Raw genomic sequence first — 21,958 nt, 5'->3', positions numbered from 1 at the left:
CATTAGACTGTGGAACTCATTGCCCCAGGAAGCCACTGGGGCCAATAACATACAAGAGGATTGAACATTCATATGAAAAGACTATCCAGAGTTATCAGTTATAAGAATTTTTGAAAATATTAAACCTCATGCTAGTTTATGCTAGTCTCTAATCTGAGATGTAGATCCCACCATATGTGGCAATATTGCCTTCCCAGAAGCCAAGGAAGGTAAAGTATCTGCCTTAATCTCCCCACTCTGGTAAACGTACTGCCTCCCCACAGTGGTCCTCCAGCTCCCAGCACTGCTGGATCAGTGACATGACTAAGCCTTCCAGGTATATCACACACATCCACCCCTTCAAGAATTAATAGAACAAGTCTAATGGAAACAAAGCCATCTCGCAGCTGTCCTCAGACTACAGAGATCTTCCACTGTTTGCTCAGGCTTCATCCTCCCCGGGCTACCTAACATCTTCACCATCTCTGGGCAGTAGTTCCTATTCTGGCTCCCTCCTAGGTTACTGTTCTAGCTCCCTCCTGAGTTCAGCAGTTCACTTCCCTGTTGTCATGAAGCCATCAAAGGGGGTTCTTCCTCCCACCCTCACTGAAGTCCCAGCCTCAACTCTCTAAGCAACTGCAAGCATCAATTCCTTTCAACACTGCTTAAAGCAGTGCCCTTTCCCAGGGCTTCCCAGTTACCCTTGTGTCAAGGCTCAGGGTCTCCCAGAGCTGCCTTTCAAGCTCACTACAGAGAGCCAGCCTCCCTCTGCCCTTCATATCACCCACCTGACCTTTCTGCAAGAGAGCCTTCCATCTCCCTTCTCACTGAGATGAGCAGGCTTCCTCTTATAGGAAACCTAAATACCCAGTGCCTGAGGAGGAAGTTAACTAGGCACAGGTAGGGCTGAGCTCAACTCCCTTAAAGGACAAGCTCACCTTCTGGCAGTCCCCAAATGATATTTTTCAGAATGACATTGACGTAGTTAAGTACTCCTGTTCTGCGATACACAGTCATATATGTTCAAAAAACATTAAACTGTCCTGAAATAAAAGTTTGCAGTTTTTAATAATAGCAAAAGCATATGAACATAAACTTCTTGTTTTTGTGTGACATATTTTCATAAAGACTTCTGGGCAAAATGGATTCATCTTCACCAGCAAAATTTGTCAGGCAAATTGAGGAGCTCCACTGAGGCCGTTAGAAAACATGATCTTATCAAGTCACGTTAGGACTGGCAAGAGCAATATGTGGCCTGGTTTCCTGTTTGGCCTTGAACATCACTAGCTTATCATTTCTCCTTGATGCTTAATGATAACTTAAAACAGTGAGCAACAGGTAGTGTTAGACTAGGGGGAAAGATTTTGGAGAGACAGATACATTTTCTGAAGGAATGTAAAAATAAATTAATAGAAACCAAAGCGCCCCCACAGATTTGTTTTTTTGTTTTTCCATGACTAAAACACTCCTTAGGGAAGCCTTCTCCAGCTAACAAGTTAGTGTGTGTGTGTATCCCCCCTCCCCCTTGGTTCTAAAGTCTCAAAGCTGATTGATATAAGTTTGAGTTGCATTTCTTGAAATGAATCAGAGGCTCCTGAGAATGTAAGATGGGAAAAGCGAATGCGTTTCCAAGCATATGAATACAACAGATGCATTATGTACTGTTTTTAATAAGGGTGCTGAAAAAGCACAAATGGGCAGTGTTTATGCAAGAGCTCCACTTCAATATTTGTGTAACTTTTGCCTCCTACTGCCTTACAGTATAAGAGCTTTTTTGTCTCATGGGAATCCATTCCAAACCACTCAGGGTTTCTACTGAAGCTCTGAAGAGATTCTCCCATGGTTAAAACTGAAAATCCACTATTGTAATTGAATTCATCAGCATGATGGTGCTTTATGGGTTTAAGAAATGAATTCAATTTATGCACAATAGTCAAATGTGCACTGAGGATTCAGTGTATGTGCCCATTGTAAATTCAGGTGAGCTGTTGAAATTCCTTCCCTGGCTGTTGAGGCTGGTTTTTGACATCTCCATGTGTTTGAATAGAACTTAAGAGTCCGAGTGCCTTGCATACAAGTATTTCTGGAGTCCTGTAGTTTCTCTTAATCCCAGAGTTACAAGTCTCCTACAGGAGGAAAATCCTTCTATAAAGAAAAGCTATTTAAGTAACTGTTTGTTGTTAGGAATACTCAGCTGTTGGTGTAGCCAAGAAACAAAGGCCTATAATTTCATTCCATACTGTGGATTGCCAACATGTGGTGGCACTTGTGTCTAAGGGCCTACTAGTAGCCTCTGCATCACATTTTGCCCCTTCATTGTAAAGGGTTGGTGGGGAAGAGAGAGAAGCTTCCTGATCTGTATATTGTCTGCTTTTGTGTTTGAAAAGCCCACAGAAAGGGACTTGGAATAATAATTTTTTTTTAAAAAAAGGGTGCGGGGAGATAATACCACCAGTGAGCTGTATAGTACCACATGGGGTGGGAGCAAGCAGATCAGGAAGGAAGAGAGTGTCTATAAGCTAGGGCTGACCTTTGCTGGAATAGTATCTTGTAATTTTTAGTAAGTCATTATGGGGAGAAGGATAGGGCCCTATGGCTAAAGCAGAAGACTAGGATTCAGGATATATGGTTCCTGGCTCTGTCACAGACTTCCAGAATAACCTTGTGTAATTTACTTAAACACTTTTGGGGCCTCAGTTCCACTCTCTACTTCTCTGCCTCAAAGGGGTTATTGAGATGTACTGTATTATTTGTTGTAAGGTGCTTTTAGTTTCTCAGAAAAAATGTTACATATAAGTGCAAAGTACTACCATCATTCAGCAGGCACATAGTAGTCACTGGGCACTAGGAGAACAGGAAGATTCATGGTTTGAACAGCACAATGGAAAGATAATTTTCTCAGTCGAATTTTGGTTAGATAGGAGAGGGGCAAGATGGGAATCAGAGTACAGACAAGGAAGTTGCAGTAATCAAGGCAGAGAGAGGAAATGATAGATTATAAACATTTTCTCAAGTGTGTCAATAAGTATACACTTAATGCCAGCTTTCATTAGAAATAGGATCAAGTCTAGGACTGCCCTCCTGGGGTTTCTAATTTCAAAGTTTGGGGCAAGTTTATCTCACTAATACCTTTTTCTGTTCATCTCGATCCTTTCATATGGTCTTGTCACTTTGTATTAGTACTGCCTTTCTCTGCAACTCCTGGCATCTAAAATAGTCCTTCTACCTCCTCAGTATTACATTTCTCATTAAATGCCATATGGAAAGACACATTTTCTTCCTTGCCTTTGGTCTTAATCTCTCCCCTTCTGCTAAGATATTTGTGGCCACAATGGAGAGATTTCCACATATTTTGGATGGAAAACATTCTGAATGAATTTGGGGTTTTATTGGCTATAAAGATTTATTGTTCTTCAGAATCAGCATTGACTTCAGCTTTGCCTTAGTATGTACCTCTCAGGACAATTAATCTTGGTCTTCACCTCAGAGTACAATATGTGCTTATTATTTAAGCCTGTCATTGTATTAATTCCAAGCATATACTGTGGGATGCAGTTTGCATGAAATACACTCCCCGGAGTACTGTGTTTGAGTCAAGTTAATTACATTTTAGATCTATGCTAGAATTGAAACAATTTTTTTAAAGTTATTCTCAAGGCCTGAATTAATGTCATTATCGGTTTTGTGAAAATGTTTTTTCCATTAGAAAAGTGAAAATTATTAAATTAGACAAAAGAATAGGGCAAGGTGGCTACACTAGCCTGGAATGTCAAGGCAGTGCTGTGCACAAGGATTTGAATTAACAATACAGATGGGAGATAGCTACAACTAAGAGTTCTGGGTGCTTTAATAGTCTGCAGTTAGTTGCATCGTCTGGTGTTTCAGAAAATGCTCTTAAAAACTTATCAAATGGATGATGGATGTGTTTGTAAAGGCTTGGATGGTCACTTTCTATGGAACGATAAATTTGCTGTTGTACATAATGAGGTCAGTGAAGCAACCAGAAGGGAAATATATAGTTCTGTAGCATGGGTCTGTAAGCACAGTACCGTCTAGGCTATTTAAGTTTAATGAAGCAGCTACTCTGCTGCTGCATATTCTTGTTGAACAGTCTCAGCATGTATTTTAAAACAAAAGTGTTACTGGTAATCGTGTCCCTGCACACTCTCCTTGGAAATCCTGTGGGTCCTATTCTCATAAGAAGTCTTCATCTTTTATGTGCTAATGGTTTTGAAATTAGTCATTTGCTTCATTTTCATTGTAAATGAGGATCAGAATGTGATTTCTTTCTTTTCCCTGTTCTCTGAACATTGAAACTACTGTAAGCTGGCTCATCAGCATCCACTTCTCTCTGGGGTGTAGAGTTTGAAAAGTAGCTGAAAATGATCCCATTAAAACACACACGTTCCCAGGCATTCTTTCCTATTCTTAGAAACCTGTCTAAGAAGGCCTGCATCCATTCCAAAGCTTGCATTGTACAAATGACATGGCATCACCATCACATCCTTGCATCTCCCAAGGTCTTACTGCCAAAGAGATTCAGTCAGGAGACTTCAAAAATTCAACAGTGACATTCCAGTGTCTATTCAAATCCAAAGAGATCCAGTTACATTAATTCATTATTTAAAGACACATTTCTAAAGGGCTCTTAAAAGAAGTAATTATTAATATTTAAATGCACGGTTTGATTCTTAGCACACAGTACTGTACAAATAATGGTGGCTGAAACATGAATTAAGTTTTGGTTTTTTAGATGGACTAAACGTTGTGCGCGGACAGAAACACTTAGGCACGATACAAGTCTGGCTCCAATTTGCACAAAGAATAATGATCATTCATAGCACTTAAAGTGGTATTTTACATCCATAGATCTGAAGGCATCTTACAAAGGAAGATGGGGGGATGAGGGGATCATTCACATTCTATAGATGGAGAAACTAAGGTCTAGAGAAGTTAAGCCCAGACCCTCAAGAGGTATTTAGGCACCTAACTCCAAAAAAGGATCAGGGCCCAAGTGGCCTGCCCAGTACTACATTGATTCAGTGACAGAGCTGGAAACCAAGTCTCCAGGTACTGTGTCCAATGTCCTATACATTGACTCACACTGCCTTGCCTTAAAAATCATACCTGGACATAATGAGCATCATTATGTGAAGCTGCAAAGAATTCATGTACAAAGGCTCTGTCGTCTTCCCTTATTGCTAACGTAACCTTTGCTTTGCAATTACCACTATCCAGGACAGCATATAAAATATATTCTAAGTGGTGGGAAAATGAGCCAAACATATGAGAGAGCCATATGCATGCTATGATTTTTACCTCTCCTTGTGGCATGAATTATTATTGCATGCAGGCTATCATTAAGTGTTTGTGTCATAAATGCTTGGTATTTGTTGTTTCCCTATTCTGCTGTGTTTGGTGAAGTAATGCGCTTAGCAATAATGGATTATTTTCACAGAGGGATTTCATAGAGTAGATCATCAACTACAGTACTTTCTCTTTCAAGACATAACACTGTCAGTTTGTGGTCAGAGGCAAGTGTCAAGTTAAAATGAACTTCATACATTCATTTGCAACACAGGCAAAAGAGACAGACAAAAGGTTCCAATCTTTTCATTTATCACCACTATGACTTTAAAAATCTACAGAGAAAAACAAAGGAATCCCTGTATATGCAGTTGCTTCCTAGATATGCACATTGCACAAGTTGTTATTTTTCAACTATAAGTAATATTTTAAGATTTCTTTCAATACCAAGAGGTAGGTAGCTTTGGGGGTTTATTTCTTTTTTTAAAAAAAGAAAACCCTCTCATTTCATAGAGATCAATATGATAGTTACACACACAGATATGCCTGCTGCATTGTTATTAAATGCCACAATTTCTTGTGTGTGTGTGTAAAATTTCTAAGAAGATAAGGTGCTACTCCAACCCTGTTTCATTTTAATGGGATGTTGGTTGCCTGTAATTTTGCATTCACTGTTAACAGCCCTGCTTTAATAAATTGTTTTCTGATCTGTTCCTAGATGGAAATTCTGTATGAATGTGAAAACCATTAGCAGAGTAATTGCTGTCTATTACCATGACAACCAGCCACTGCAGTCACCTGCCTGAAGTCTTACCAGACTGCACCAGTTCAGCTGCTCCCCTAGTAAAGACGGTGGAGGATTGTAGCAGTCTTGTGAATGGACAGCCGCAGTATGTCATGCAAGTTTCAGCCAAGGACGGGCAGCTTCTGTCAACAGTAGTAAGGACTCTTGCCACACAGAGGTACAGTAGTACCAAATAAAAAATAAACAAACATGTAATTGATCATTAAACTGTTTTAGCTAAGAAGTGCAGAAAGGGGCTAGAATTACAGCATTCAAGTCTGTGTCAGACAAGAGATCTTTATAAAAAAGCCAAACACACATACAGGCTCAGTCATACCTGTTTCTATGACCATTAAGTAAGAAGCTAAAATTCACCATGTTTAGTTTTCTATTTTAAGTCACACGCAGAAGAAGAAGATAGACGTGTTGCTGCTCGCGTAAGATTTACTACTGTGATAATTGGTAGCTCGTCGCTATTATTTCATCATCATCACCTCTCACCTTTTATGATTAAACTCTCATTATACCTTCATGCAAAAAAAGTGTGGCAGTGGTGTCTGAAGATGCGGATGGTCAAGTGAATAAGTTTCAATAATTTCTCCCGATTTGTAGAAGGAAACTTCAGAATGTTACCCCTGATGACTTGTGCATGCTACTCATTACTTACTGATGAGAACACTCATTCCAATGATGCTTCATGCATGGGTTTCATCTCAAACACACATGGTCGCTGTCAGGGTACAGAACATTGCACACAGCGTTCCTCTCCCTCCCTCCTCACGTGCTGTTGCTAATACTGCCATAACACATTTTGTTCAGACTGCCATTCCTAAACCATGCCACGCGCTCTGACTCACTGAACCGGCAAAGAATCTGTCTCTCATGAAGATTCACATGCAGGCTTTGTTGCCGGAGCCATTGCTCATGGGATTGATAGTAGCTTTTCATGCTGTTGATGCAGACTGACAGATTATGTGGCAAAATATATATTTAAGTCATATACTTTGAGACCACAAGCTGGGTGGTTTTTTTTTGTTCTCTTAACACGTTAGTAAGAGACTCCATAAGGGTTTGACAATATTCACACAGGAGATTTTGGGCAAAATTCTACTCCGTTTCCCTGGTGACTTTCGAGTAGTTCTGGATTTACACCAGTGTAACAGAGCACAGAATCACGCCCACTGCATTGTTTAAAGGGGAACGTTATTAACTTGCTGGGGTGTCATGTAAAAATGTGGTTTTTTGGAGTGAAACAATTATTCCTTTCAGTTTTTTATCAAACTGAACTTACTAGCTCAGATCTGCATTTAATGTCATAACAAACACCACTGGGTTTTGTTTCTTTTTAACTAAACAGAGGGCCGGATTGTCCCTTCGCTTAGGCCACCTTTCACTACAAGAGTGTAAAATCCAGTGAAGTGTAAAGGAAAACCCAGCCCTTTATACACAGGGCACCATTGAAGAGCAGCCAGAGCAGGGGTGGTGGGCAGCAGCAACACATTGCACAATAATGAGGAGGGGAAATATGGGTCAGTGACAGAGACACAAAGGCACAATTCTTATAAGAAAGCCCTGTGAACCCAGAACATCCATACAGAGTTGGCGTTTTCAAGGTCTCAGCCAAAAGATCCACGCACATGAAAATGCAGCTTATTCAATTTATGTACCTTGGCCAGATGAATGGCTATGTTAATCCTGCTGGGATTTGAAACTGTAGGTCCAGGGAATCCAAGCATTTCAAGGTAGATACTTAGTCTACCCCTCTAGCATGTTACAGTTCTAGCATTTCAGGGATCTATTCCTCTCTCTCTTGTTTTTCATGCATGTTACCGATAGTTACGTGTGTCTGAAGAAGGGAGAACTGAGTCCTTAAGGCTTTTGTAAGGGAGAGGTGCTCTTCCCCTCCCCCATCTGTGCCCCATCAAAAGTGATCCTTCTTTGGGCTGAGAAGAATCACACTGTTCCTTTCAGAACCCAATAATGGTGCTCCTTAGCTGGCCATAAGGAATTGCTCCAGATGTGTGGTGCTGCCTTCACCAGACCAGATCTCTTTTGTGCCCAGGCACATGTGGCTTGGAGACTCTGCTCATATACTTGGCAGTACATGGTGCTACCTGGAGGTCAGTTTGTGTCACAGGGTTATTGTTTCAGGCTAAATTAGAGTTTGTATGTGTGCGCGCATCTTACCCTGTACTTCAGTGGCAGAGATCATGACTAAGGCTATGATTTTGTCGTGGAGGTCGCGGACTTCTGCAACTTCCAAAGACCTCTGTGACTTCAGCCCTGGCAGCTGGGAGCTGCAGGGTCCTGCCACTGTGGGAGGTGGCAGGGAGCTGTAAGGTACCCTCGCCGCCTGAGGCAGTAGGCCCCCACGCTCTCAGCCACCATGGGCAGCGGGGGTACCCAGCAGCTTCCAGCTGCTGCGGGAGGACTGTGGGATTCCCACACCACTCCTTGCCGCTGGGGAGGGAGGCAGGGGGACCCTGTAGCTCCTCTCCACCAGTGGTGGCATGCCAGCTGGGGAGAGGAGGTAGGGAGGACCCTGGAGCTCTGAGCCCACATGGGTGGTGAGGGTCCCAGAACTCCCAGCCACCCTGCAGCTGTCCAGTCCCTTCCTATTGTGTCATGGATATTTTTAATAAAAGTCATGGACAGGTCATGGGCAATACAGAAAAATTCATGGAAGCCCCTGACTTTTACTAAAAATATCCATGATAAAAATCTTAGCCTTAATCATGACTAGCATCCCTGTAACGGGCATCCACTTTGGGATAGGGTTAAAATATACTCTGCTCCACTTAGAGATTTCTCCTGTAGTGCAGCCCCCAAAGTGTTTCCTGGTGTATTTCTTTCTCTACGTTGTGGGAAATGATAAATTTGTCAGTGTAAGTAAATTGTCTCTCTATTCCCTTCTCCAACGGTTAAGGACTTCCTTCCAGCTTGTAACTGTATAGACCAGAAGTAGCAGCAGTTCTGAACAAGAATATCAAAGTGCCTTCATTCGTTAGCCTGGGGATCATGCCGTATGCTAATGTATAAATCAGGGTGAACTCTAGACACACTGTGAACGTTCCATCTTGTTATGTTGGAACATGGGGTAAGAGAAATTAGGTGCTTTACAACCTAATATACTGACCAGCAACTTCCCTTTCTTGTTTGGCAGCCCTTTCAATGACAGGCCAATATGCAGGATCTGCCATGAAGGCAGCAGTCAGGAAGACCTGCTCTCTCCATGTGAATGTATGGGAACCCTGGGGACTATTCATCGCAGCTGCCTGGAGCGTTGGCTGTCCTCTTCAAATACCAGTTACTGTGAACTCTGCCACTTCAGGTTTGCAGTAGAGCGCAAACCCAGGCCGTTAGTAGAGGTCAGTAAATGAGCCATGTCCTCAAAAGCTTAGTTTTAATGAGCAAGTGATGTATGTTTTACACCAGGACCACAAAGCCTTTGCAGCTTCACTGAAGCAAAAGAAAAGCTGTGAATTTTGGGCATTGGGAGGTGGGGGCAGCAGCAGAGCAGGAATAACAAAACCTTCATTTTGAAGCAATCAGCTTGAGTGAGAAGAATGAAATTGATGGTTTTGCTTCACGGTAAACATCTAAACGAACATCATCTTGTGAACAGTTTGCCTCAAGTAGAAAATGCTTAGTCATCATTTTGGCTGGACTGGTAGAGAGCCATCTAGAAAACGGATTTTTTTTTTTTCAATCTGTGGAACACTAGACAAACGTTACTTGGGATAATGAATATAGGTCAGGAATTAATTAACCCCTCTCCCCCACAAATCTGGCTTCTGTTTTTAGCCCCTAGAAAGGAATTGTTCTTGTTGGAGGTTTTACTTTTTAGCACTTTTCAGATGACCCTTTTGCTTCTTCTTGCCTGTGCACCAGACTACAGCGTAATACTGGGCAATCATTTTCCCTGTCAGTTAAAATGTAGCTATTGCAGATGACAAACTTTGTGGCCTGAGGGCCACATCTGGATATGGAAATTGTATGGCAGGCCATGAATGCTCATGAAATTGGGGGTTAGGGTGCGGCGGGGGGGAGGGCTCCGGCTGGGGGTGCGGGCGGGTGCTCTGGGATGAGACCGAGGGGTTTGGAGGGGGGGGGGGGGGAGATCAGGGCTTGGGCAGGAGTGCAAGCTCCAGGATTTGCTTACCTCAAGCAGCTCCCAGAAGCAGTGGCATGTCCCACCTCTGGCTGCTATCCGGAGGCGTGTCCAGGCACCTCTGTGCACTGCCCTGTCCACAGGCTCCGCCCCTGTAGTTCCCATTGGCTGCAGTTCCTGGCCAATGGAAGCTGTGGAGGTGGCGCTTGGGGCAGGGGCAGCGTGCGGAGCCCCCTGGCTGCTCCTACGCATAGGAGCTGAGGGGGGCACATGCCGCCTGCTTCCAGGAGCTGTGCGGAGCAGGGCAAGCCCCAGACCCCACTCCCCAGCAGGAACTGGAGGGCTGGATGTGGCCCCTGGGCCACAGTTTGCCCACCAGTGGGCTATTGCTTACTGCAGTTGCTTAATTAATGTACAAAATTGCCTGGTCTTGTGGTAAAAAGCAGTCAAGATATGGGTTTGACTTGGCTGATAAGCTTGCGTCTCCCTTATTTTGACTTCTGAAAGATTGTGAAATTTGAGTCCCTTGTGTAATTAAAACTGAATTGCTTCAAAATGAAGGTTTTGCTATTCCTGCACTCCTGCCCCCACCTGCCAACACCCAAGATTCACAGCCTTTCTTTTGCTTGAGTGAAGCTGCAAAGGCTTTGAGTTCTTTATGAGAATAGTGAGAAACATCTTATTTCATGTTGTTGGGGACACAGAGGTTTGATCAAGTGCTGTACGTGCTTCATGTGTGGCTGATTTTGGATTAGTACTGTATGTTTACATGGAAAAACTGACAATATAAACGGAAAAAAATATTTTTTCCCATCTAGTTCATAAGCAGCAGGAGGTAGGTTCTACATCCACCAATCTCATCATTTATCTGATAGAAATAAATTACATCGGCCCAATTGGATGGGAATGGGAGATCTTCTCCAGGGACTACCAGTGATGCTTTGTGTTGGACCAGTTTTAAACATGAGGACACAGCAGCTTCTTTAGTCTTTCTTGAGTTCAGCAAAGCAAAGATCTTCTGCTAGGTTGTACATGTTCAGTATTGAATACTAGGAGCTATAGTTTTGTCAAGTCATAACGGGAGGGGGAGGAATCCTTTTTTCTGGGTCAGTCCTATCCCCTGTTTTCCAGTGGCTTGTCTGAGCAACTGAACAAGACTCAAGCCTCACAGTTTGAGAAATGCTGATTTTGGATGTTCCCAGGCTAATAATGACTAAACAGCAAAATCATCATCATTTGGCTATACTCAATAAAAGGTGACATTTTCTTATCAATCCACTCTGATCCTGAATCAAGCAAGGTGCAACAACATCGATCTGTTTGTGGTTTGAGGTCCCTATCGTTGTGAATTTGCCTCCTAAGAAACAAGATGAATGACCTTGAGACTGTGTGAAACAAACAGCTAGATTTTAGGGTCCAACCTGTTTCAACTTTGTCCTCACTATGACTGCTCATGAAATTTTCATTGTACAAATGGAGTGTGACATTTTTCAGAGTTAATGATGAGGCACAACTTGAGAGCGAAATCTAACTCTTTCAGAGCTGGGGGAGGCTAGCTGTTTGATCTCCCATGCTGCAGTGACCTCTCTCTCTCTCTTTGACAAAAAGTAACCTTTTTTAAAAATTGTCTTTGGTTTCTCAGTTGAAGGAGAACCGAGAAGCAGGTCCAAGCACATTTCAAAGTGGTACACATTGTTAGTTACCATTTTACGTTTTATTATGCAATGTTTACTTGATCTTTAACTACCACCTCCTTAGAGGTTTTTATAGGGCGATCAACAATGATGTGAAGGAAAGGGTATAATGACTGCACCATTTTTTAAAATAGTTTAAATCCTCATTTAATCTCAAACCACTTTTTTGGTGTAAGATCACAATGAATTAAAGTTGGAAGGAACAAAGTAATAAAAGGGAAAATATTATCTGGCTTTTGAGCAAAAGGACAAATCCAACTAGAAAATATCACAAGTTATCTTTATTTCTATTCATATCTTTATCATGAGTATAAACAAAGCTTAAAGTTTAATATATTGCTTCTTGAAAACAGTGCACGTACCTAGTCTAACCTAATTATTTTTCTGTAAAGAAAAATTGAATCTTCTTCCCATTAGAAGAAATGTTAAACCATTTTCTTAGAAAGCAACTAAGAAAAGGGCCTGGATTATATCCTTCTTATTCATCCCTCTCCCAGCTTGAGCACTGCCTGTTATATTGCTTAACCATGTAAGGGAAATGGTTTAAACAAAAACAAACAGATATTTACTGTGTCTGAGCTGAAAGTTTCACACCCTTGAAGACCACTCAAGCTCTTAACACCCTAGAGAAGTTGGGGGTGGCAGGTTAAAGTGAACTGAGCAATAAGCGGTTTAGCTGCTCATTCCGCCATATTGCTCCCATGTGTAGTTTATTATTATAGCACCAGAAGATTCCTCTGCATTTGTAACAGTGTGATCAGAACAGTTGTTGGATTCACTAGATTTTTTCAGTCTTGTTAGAAATTTTCTTTTTTAAAAAAAAAAAAGAAAGAAACCAGATATTCCCTTGTTTGTCAGAAGATTGATTGGCTTCACCTTGAAAAACCTCTAGTATTACTCTGGACATGGAATAAATCCATTATGTGATAGTTGATGTGAGTGGATCTGATGTACTTTGTGACCAGCTGGAGGGATCTCAAACAAATGCATCATCTAATGGAACAAAAGTAAAAGTAAATTTACTTAGGATGTGATCCACAGAGATCCTTAGGTGCCCGAGTCCCGCTTGTCGTTACCACTGTGATGTGCAGAACTCCCACTTGGCAGCCACTGACCCACATAGGTCCCTAAATTCACTTGATGCCACAGGTGCTGACTTTCCTATGTGCTGGGGGTACTCAACCCCCGGCTCTGCCCCAGGCCCCACCCCCAATCCACCCTTGCCTCTGGGCATGTGCACTGTTGCCTTACTCTAAATGCCTGGGTGCTTATCTACAGCCTAAGCCCCAGAGCGATTCACGAACTAGGGAAGGTAGGTGTGTGGGAGCCTAATCTGGTTGGCTGCCTCTGAGTGCGCCTATTGGATCAGGCCCCTCAGGAGAATTCACACAAAGTAGCCAGGGCAGAAGACCCTCCCTTATGACCATTAGCCTAGGGGATTAGGGTACTCACTCAGGATGTGGGAGATCTCTGGTTCAAGTCCCCATTACTCCTAGAAAAAAGAAGGGATTTGAATAGGGATTGGCCACCTCTCAGGTGAATGCCGTAGCCACAGGGCTTTCTATCCAGTAGGGGCATTAAAGTATGTGCTTCCTCCCCATTTCCTGCTCTGTGCTTGACTCTCTTAGCTTGTTGAGCAGTACATTTAGAAGAGAGCCATCGGGTCAGCTGAAATGTGCAATAAGTTATTAAGAAATAGGATTTGGAAAATGGAAATTCAGAAGAAAAGCTTCACATGATGTTTTGATCTTCCTTTTGGATCAAAAAGGCATGGCGGTATATTTCATGGTGGGAGAGATTAGATTTCCTCATTTCTTTTTCCTTTAAACAGACCCAGCTGCTTGATAAGAATTGTGTGAACAATTTAAAGGGCATTTGTTCCCTATAGGCTGTGAAGGTTTTAGCCACATTGAAACTGGGGCCTGTTTTCACACATTTCAGTTATAAAAATTAATGAGATATACAGTAAGTCACATGATGGGTAAGTATTTTGAAGGTGTTTTATCGTATAGAAAACTTTTTAAAGAGTGCCGAAGACCCAGCATGTTTGCAGTGCTGCTGGATAGCAGTACATAAGAGTTCATCTTGCTACACTGAAACCTCTTTGTACCTTTTTTAAATTACAGCTCACTGGACAAGCACACTATGAGTGTGCCCTTTTATATGTTGCTCTGCAGAACATCCAGGACTTAGCTTAACACCTTTGGATATTTAGATCAGACCCATGTAAGATTTTTCTCTTATTTCGTGTACTTTTCTCCTGCCTACATAATAGTCAATGCTGTATTTCCATCAGCACAAGAGACAGTTAATAATTCAAGGGAGCACCCTGGGCAGAGACATCTGTTCAAAGAACTAGCATTGTTTGTACCAAACTATTATAATGTTATGATAGTGAAGCCTTAGTTAGAAGAGAGACTGAGATTAGAAAATAATCCAATAGAAAATACAGGGAGCCACCTCAAACAGATTGTTAACTGTATTTAAGCAAAAAGCATAATGCATCAAGATTCTTCTGCTCAGTCAATCTCCAGCTATGTTACGCTGAGGATATGTAACATCATCTTGTTCCTCTTGTGTCATTTTAATGCCCATCATTGCAACAGCAGTAGATGAAATACTGAAAATGTATCCAAATACTATAGGAGGGTGCAAGGAAAGCAGATACATTAGTGCATAAACATGGGGAGATTAGAAATTTAAAAGCATTTTGTGTGCACCATATGGATCTGAGTAGCATTGCCTTTAAAGCCCTGGAAAATATGCTAGTCAAAGTATATCTCATCTTAACAACAGAAATTTGGATAATGATGTATTCTGATTTACAGTTCTATTTGCTATGTTCCCTCTTGAATTTAAATTTACACTACACTTTGACTGTTGACTTTAGAAGTTCTTGCCATATTTTAAATCAGCCCAATTGAAATAGCACTTTAGATGTGTTAATTTTAAAAAATGAAACAAAGTAAACAGTGTGGGCTAGTGAAGAATCAAGTAAAGATAACATGAGCATAGTAATATTGGATAGATGTGAACTTCTTCTCTGCCAGCCCATCGTTAGCAATGGAGCTTGTGATAGGAAAAAACTAATTCTGGGCATGAAAGGATTAAGATGAGTTTGCATAATAATTAAAAACTTTTAGAAGCTTTGTGCTGAAATCTGAATTGACTTTCTGTGCAGGGCTTTGAGTCTCTCCCTCTCTTTTTATCCTTTGGGGTTCTTTCTGTGCATTTTATCTCTCTGCTGCTCAGTGAAGCAGAAGGCTAGTATTCAGTTACTGGAACAGAGGAACACCAGGAGATGTTTAACACAGTTAGCAAAAGGATAACTCTCAAGACCAGAAGGAAAATGTTTCAGATGCATAGTCAACAACAAGCAGCATTCAATTCATTCTGAAAAATGTCAGAGAATCTGTATTTGGCAAGACAGCATTAGGGCAAGAGAGCAGATAACTTCATTATATAGTTCTAAGGGGAATAAAGGATGTGCTGCAAGATTATTTGAACTCCTTTCAAAGAGAAGAAAAGGGAGCACAGAAAAAACTGGCTAGAGAAAAAGTGATCAAGGACAACTAATATATTTGCCTGAAACAGAGATTGACTCAGTGTGCTAAGAAGCAAAGAGGGGTACAACAGCTAACCCTGATTAACCTGTACTAAGTAACTGTGCAGTAATAAGACACTGGGATTGAAATCCTGGCCCAGTGAACTCAATTGAAATTTTGCATTTCATTTCAATGGGACCAGGATTTCACCTCCGGGGCCTGATTCTTGAATCCACACAGGCAGTGCAAAGCAGCTGTAAACCTGGTGCTTTGGACACTTCAGAATTCCCCTTGAATAAAAAGAATGAGAGGTACAGTGCCATTGTAGCAGCTTTGTCACCTTCCCTCCCACCAGACTCCTCTGCCATAGAGAGATGACAGAGGAAAAGGGTGTGGCAGGGGTGATTTTATGTCCCAGTCATCCCCACCTGCGGGAATGGCCCCTTGGGGCCAAAGGCAGATAGGCATCTTTTTGAGCAGCATTGCAGTTTATTAGTAGTCTTAATTTATAACGAGTATTATAAAGAGAAATCTAGCTTAACATACAGCTTTCATTGACTGCTAAGGTAATAAACACTTCAGACCTCCCCCCCTTCAGACGTTCTTATGTTAAACCCTGGATTTGTGCTGGAAGTGGCCCACCTTGATCATCATACACATTGTAAGGAGAGTGATCACTTTAGATAAGCTATTACCAGCAGGAGAGTGGGGTGGGGGGAGGTATTTTTTCATGCTTTGTGTGTATAAAAAGATCTTCTACACTTTCCACAGTATGCATCCGATGAAGTGAGCTGTAGCTCACGAAAGCTTATGCTCAAATAAATTGGTTAGTCTCTAAGGTGCCACAAGTACTCCTTTTCTTTTTGCGAATACAGACTAACACGGCTGTTACTCTGAAACCTAAGCAAGTCAGAGGCTCAGGCAACTTGGAACAACAGAAAAAAATAACTCTTGTATTCATTACAGAAGTCTGCTGTTACAGCATTTTTCTCTTCTGACTTTCCTCAACCCCTTTCTGGCTCTCTTGTAGTACTTGGGTGTGAGGATATGAATGAGACAGGAAAAACCTGGGTGGAGGGAGGGCTCAGAATACTTACCAGAGAGGGAGATGCAAAAACACTGTGTCATTTACAAGGCTCAGGCGTGAAAAGAAATGAACTAGAGTAAAGGACATCAGATCTTACACTGCCCAGATAATAAAAAAAACATTCTCATCAATTGAGAAGAAATGCAAATGGAGTGTGTTTCCCCTTTAGGGAAGTAGCCCTAGTTTTTTTTCGCAGTTCAGCAATGAAAATATGCTCTATTACCTTGGTTAGACGCCATCAACTTCATCTACAGAGAATCCAGTCCAGTTTTTATTCTTCCTTCCCTTAAAACTGCCTCCTGCTTGAGCCAATGTCAGAATTTACCAATGTGTCCTTTTTTGTGCTGTAATTTAATTGGGCAGACAGGCACAAATAAACCGATACTTTGCAAATATTTCCAAAAGGAGACATTTTTAGTGATTACATTGTCTTGTAACTCCACAGTATTCTTACTCAGCTCCCTCCAAATACTCAGAAAACATTCTCACTGGGAATGAGGCAAACCTAAATATATGAATGCATGAGGTTTTTTTAAATGGCGTGTGGGGGATTGGATACTAGCACTTAAAAGAAAGCTGAAGCACAGCCTTATAATAGACATATAGTTACAAACTTATATTTGAAGAGGCTATTGCTTTGCCATAATAAAACTACATCCAGCTGCAAAGCCTTGAAACCCTTACCCTCTACCTCCAGAAGCACAGGCCCTCTATCAACTGCGTTAAAGGAACCTGTTTGTTAGTTGTCATCTACACACTTCCTAAAGTGAAACAATCCCATTGACAGTAACAGGTTCACAGATCTACATAGTGTCAATCTTTACATCAAGAAAAGGAGTACTTGTGGCACCTTAGAGACTAACCAATTTATTTGAGCATGAGCTTTTTGCGAATACAGACTAACACGGCTGTTCCTCTGAAATCTTTACATCAAAAGCAAAACACTTCACATTGACCGCAACAAAAGGAGGGACTAACTACAACAGAAAATTGTTAACTTTGCCTGATTACAATCTGTTTTCTACAAGTATAGCTGGTATCTCCGCTTTCAAGGAGCATGAGCTGCTTGGACGGTTTGCTGCTTTTTAGCTGAGGGGAAACAAGTATCAGGAAAAACAGGCAAAAATTCACATCAGGGTAGCTATTTAAGTACCTGTAACTCAAAAACAGCTTGGTGGATTTTCCTTGAAGGTTGTAGAATCTTCTTTGCCTCCAGAGTAAGTCTGGCAATTTTCCAAGCCAAAGTTATAGGGGAACCAAAATAGAGCTTTATAATGGAAGCTGGCTGCAACCTTAGGCCCTGATCCTGAAAACACTTAGGCATGTACTTAACTTTAGCCAAGTCATCTAATTGAAGCTAAGCATGTGAGTAAATGTTTGCCCAGTGGGAGGCCTTAACTCTGGAGAGGCTACTACCAATGCTCTTTCTGCTAGCAGCTGTATTTATTTAGTTTGCTGTTGCCCTCCCCCCCACCAAAGTATGCCTAAGACGCTACTTCCAGATATCTGTCTCCAGTTTCTGCTTATTTCCTTTTCCTAAGTGTAGGACTTCATGATCATGAGACATACCACAAAATGCCTAAAGCCCAATCTTACATTTCAGGAACACAATTCTGCATTTTGTAATGTTTGCTCTGACATGATGAAGTAAACCAATTAAGAGGAAACTTTGCCCATTTGCTTAGCTCAGGAGTCTGAAGTTTCAAATTATTTGATGAGGTCAAATCAATTCTCAGAATATTTATGTGAAAAAAGGGGATCTTTGGAAATTTCATATCGCTACCTGTGTGTGTGTGAAGTTTTCCTTTTAAATACCAGGGATTGTTTTGGAGCAAAATTATGCTGGTCAGAGATTTGTCTCATTGTAATCCATTAATTGGCTTGTAGACATAAAGTCCTCCAGGAGTGTCACAAATCCACAGATTCGTGAGTGCTGGAGTTTGTATTTGGATATTTAAATTACTTGAAATATGTGGAGTCACATGAAGCCAGTCAAGTCTATGTTAATTGAACAGCTTTGAAGATGACATAGCCCTGGTTTACACTGGGCGGGAGGGAGAATCGACCTAAGTTATGCAACTTTAGCTACGTGAATAACGTAGCTGAAGTCGATGTACTTAGATCGACGTACTGCAGTGAGTTGACTGCTGCACCTCTCGCAGAGCTGGAGTACAGGAGTCGATGGGAGAGCGCTCAGGGGTCGATTTATTGTGTCTAGACTAGACACGATAAATCGATCTGCGCTGGATCAGTTACTGCCCGCTGATCCGGCGGGTAGTGTAGACATACCCTGGCAAGGTAGATGACAACTTAAAATTCAACTCTGCTTTGAAAAGTAACTATGGAAAAATGGCACATTCATACACAAAAGATCCCTGAGTGTTGTCAGTCTGTCAGCATGCCTACTGATGGGATATAAATGTTTACTACTGTTCGCTCCTCTTTGCACAGTGGAGATATGAGGAAGTGGGTTGGATTCTGGTCCTTCTTGTGCATCAGCTGAATTGATTAGTACATGCTAATCACTTACACCTGTGCTGCCTAAGAACTTTTACATGTGTCACTGCGGGCATAAGACTGTAGGTGCTGCAATAGCACAATAGAGTGGTGGTCTGTCTAATCTGGTATCCTGTCTCTGAGAGCAGCCAGAACCAGGTGGTTTATAGGAAGGTACAGGAAGTCCTGAAGTGGGCAATTATTAAATAACCTTCCCATGGCAAAATGCCTTCCTAAACCTTGTCAGTTACTGGTTGGCATATGATCTAAAGCATGAGGCTTTAGCTCCCTTCTAAAAAAAGAAAAAAATATAGCTCTTCTTTACTATAATAGAGGATGTTTTCAATTTCCATGTAAATGTTATATTTTTTTCTGAATCTTACTAGGCTGTTTGACTCAAATATAGTTTGTGGCACTGAAGTTCCATAAGCTAATTATGTGTTGTATGAAAAAAAATTCCTCTTTATTTTTTTAATTTAATTTATGTATTATTTTCCTTGGATATCCCCTGGTTCTCGTATATGAACGGGTAAATGAGAGCACCCAATTACCTTCTCTCTAACATTCATTATTTTCTGTATTTCTATCTTATACCCTCTGACTTTTTCCCTTTCTACACAATTCCAGCATTCCTAGTCTCTTTTCATCTGGACGTCTCTCCAGGCTTCTGATCATTTTTGTTGCACGTCTCTGGACCTCTTCTATTTCAGCTATATCTTTTTTGAGATAGGGTGACCAGAATTGAGAACAGTATGCCAATGAAGACTTGATTTATTAAACTACACTCTGATATTTTCAGTATTATTTTCTAACCCATTCTTTATATAGCCTGTTTGTTTGCTTCTATAATTTGTCATTGCACATTGAGCAGAAGTTTTCATCGAATTGTCCACATGGACTCCTGGTCTTTTTTTCTTGAGTGGTTTCAGTTACTTTGGAACTCAGTAATGTGTACAAATATTTCAACTGATTTCTTCCAGTCTGCACTGCTATGCATCTGTCAACATTGCATTTGCATGTGCTATCATGCTACTCATTCACCTGGCCTCCTTAGGATCTTCTAAAGCTCCACATAATCTCTTCTAGTCTTTACAAACCTACATTATTTTGCGTCATTTGCAGATTTTGCCACTTCACTGTTTTCAGATAATTAATAACTATATTAAACAACACACGTCCTAGTACTGAAGTTGGGGCACCTTACTCTTAATCTTTTGCCTGGCTAAAAACTGACCATTTATTCTTGATTTATGTTTTGTTTCTAGGCTGGTTCTATGAAAGTTCTTTACCTCTCCCCCCATGACTACCTAGTTTCCTTAAAAGAAAAGGAGTACTTGTGGCACCTTAGAGACTAACAAAAGGTGCCACAAGTACTCCTTTTCTTTTGCGAATACAGACTAACACGGCTGCTACTCTGAAACCTAGTTTCCTTAATAATCTCCTGGGAAGGACTTGGACAAAGGCTTTTTGAAAGTCGGTATCATATCCGCTGCTTCTTTAATATTTTGCTGACAAACTCCAAGAATTCTACTAGAATTAGAGGTGCATGTGTTTCCTTTATGGAAGCCATCCCGGTTTGGTCCTATCATATCCATCTAAGTGCTTTATAATTCTGTGTTTACATATCATTCAGGCAGTCCTTTGCCCTGCTGAACTTTTGTTACCAGTATATGATATCCTAGATCAGTGGTTCTCAAACTTTAGCAACCCAGGGACCCCCATTTTGATTTAAAAAATGTTGCAGACCCCAAACCCCTCCACTCAGCCCAAGGCCCCATCACCACCCCACCTCTTCCTGCTCCCAGTCCACCCCTGCCCCCTCCTCTTTCTGTCCCCTCAGAGCGTGCCCTGTTCCTGCTCCAGCACCTCCTTCACGCCGCTGAACAGCTATTCCCCAGCATGCAGGAGGCACAGGGAGGGAGGGATGGGGACCAGTTGATCAGCTGGGCCAACAGACCTCCTAGAGTACCCTTGTGGACCCCGAGTTTGAGAAATGCTATCCTAGATTAAATTTGTGACATTGCCACTGCAAAAAAAATTTTTTTCTTATGACCAGAGCACACTAAAAAAATCTTTTAACAATTGTGTCTGGAAATTGACTTTAGTTTCTTGTGGCAGCTGTGATCTAATGTTGGATTGCACAGCGGGCAGAGTTGGGGTTGTGTGTTCTATTCCTGAGTTTGCATGGACTCATTAGGCAAGCCATTTAGTCTCTCTGTGACTTAGGGCTAGCCTACACTGGCACCGTTAAATCGCTGCCACGGCAGTGCTGCTGTAGTCACGGCAGAGCGCTGGGAGAGAGCTCTCCCAGCGCCCTTAAAAAACACATCTCCTGGGAGGCGTGGCTCCCTGCACTGGTGCATTGTCTCCACTGGCGCTTTAGGGCGCTGAAACTTGCTTGCTCAGTGGGGTGATTTTTCACACCCCTGAGCGAGAAAGTTGCAGCGCTGTAAAGTGCCAGTGGAGACAAGCCCTTAGTAAATTGGGGCTAGTAATGCATGCCCACTCGAGATCTACAGATAAAAGTGTGAATATTTCTTTGAACTAAACAAATATTTCGGTTCAAGCATGACCATTTCCATGGAATCTCTCCCTTTTCAAGGGTGGGAATATCTACCATCCTTAATTTACTGTAGAAACCATTGAGACTTATTGAATCTTATTTTTTAAAAGCACAAATCAAGCGCTGCAGCGCAGAGCTGACAGTACCATCTGGCCCTGCATCTCAGTCTTTCACAGCACACTAGCACCTCTATACCTCAGGGTCAAATAGTCCACTCAGCACTTTGCTGGCATCATTGTGCAGGTTTCAGTTTCATGAAAGAATTTGCTGGCTCGACTTTTTAGCTGTAAAGTAGGTTGACAGCGCACGTTTCCAAAACAAAAGACTGAAAACTAGATTCGAAACAGAAGCATATTTAGGAACAAGGGGGTGCTACATTGGGAGGAAAAGTG

General features: G+C 41.6%; 1 protein-coding gene across 5 annotated transcripts in view; it reads left to right on the top strand.

The window, feature by feature from the left end:
• Positions 1 to 21,958, top strand: part of MARCHF3 (membrane associated ring-CH-type finger 3) — a 98,266-nt gene that overhangs the window by 67,626 nt on the left and 8,682 nt on the right. For all 5 annotated transcript variants that reach the window (XM_048850989.2, XM_048850987.2, XM_048850986.2 and 2 more), the window contains 2 exons: positions 6,005 to 6,248; positions 9,234 to 9,438. In XM_048850989.2, the coding sequence (XP_048706946.2) occupies positions 6,061 to 6,248; positions 9,234 to 9,438 (393 nt within the window). In that variant the 5' untranslated portion in view covers positions 6,005 to 6,060. The remainder of the gene's footprint in view (positions 1 to 6,004; positions 6,249 to 9,233; positions 9,439 to 21,958) is intronic.

Source organism: Caretta caretta, chromosome 5, assembly GCF_965140235.1.
Source record: "Caretta caretta isolate rCarCar2 chromosome 5, rCarCar1.hap1, whole genome shotgun sequence".
In the NCBI taxonomy this organism is placed as follows: Eukaryota; Metazoa; Chordata; order Testudines; family Cheloniidae; genus Caretta; species Caretta caretta.
This window is presented reverse-complemented; position numbering and strand designations above follow the sequence as displayed.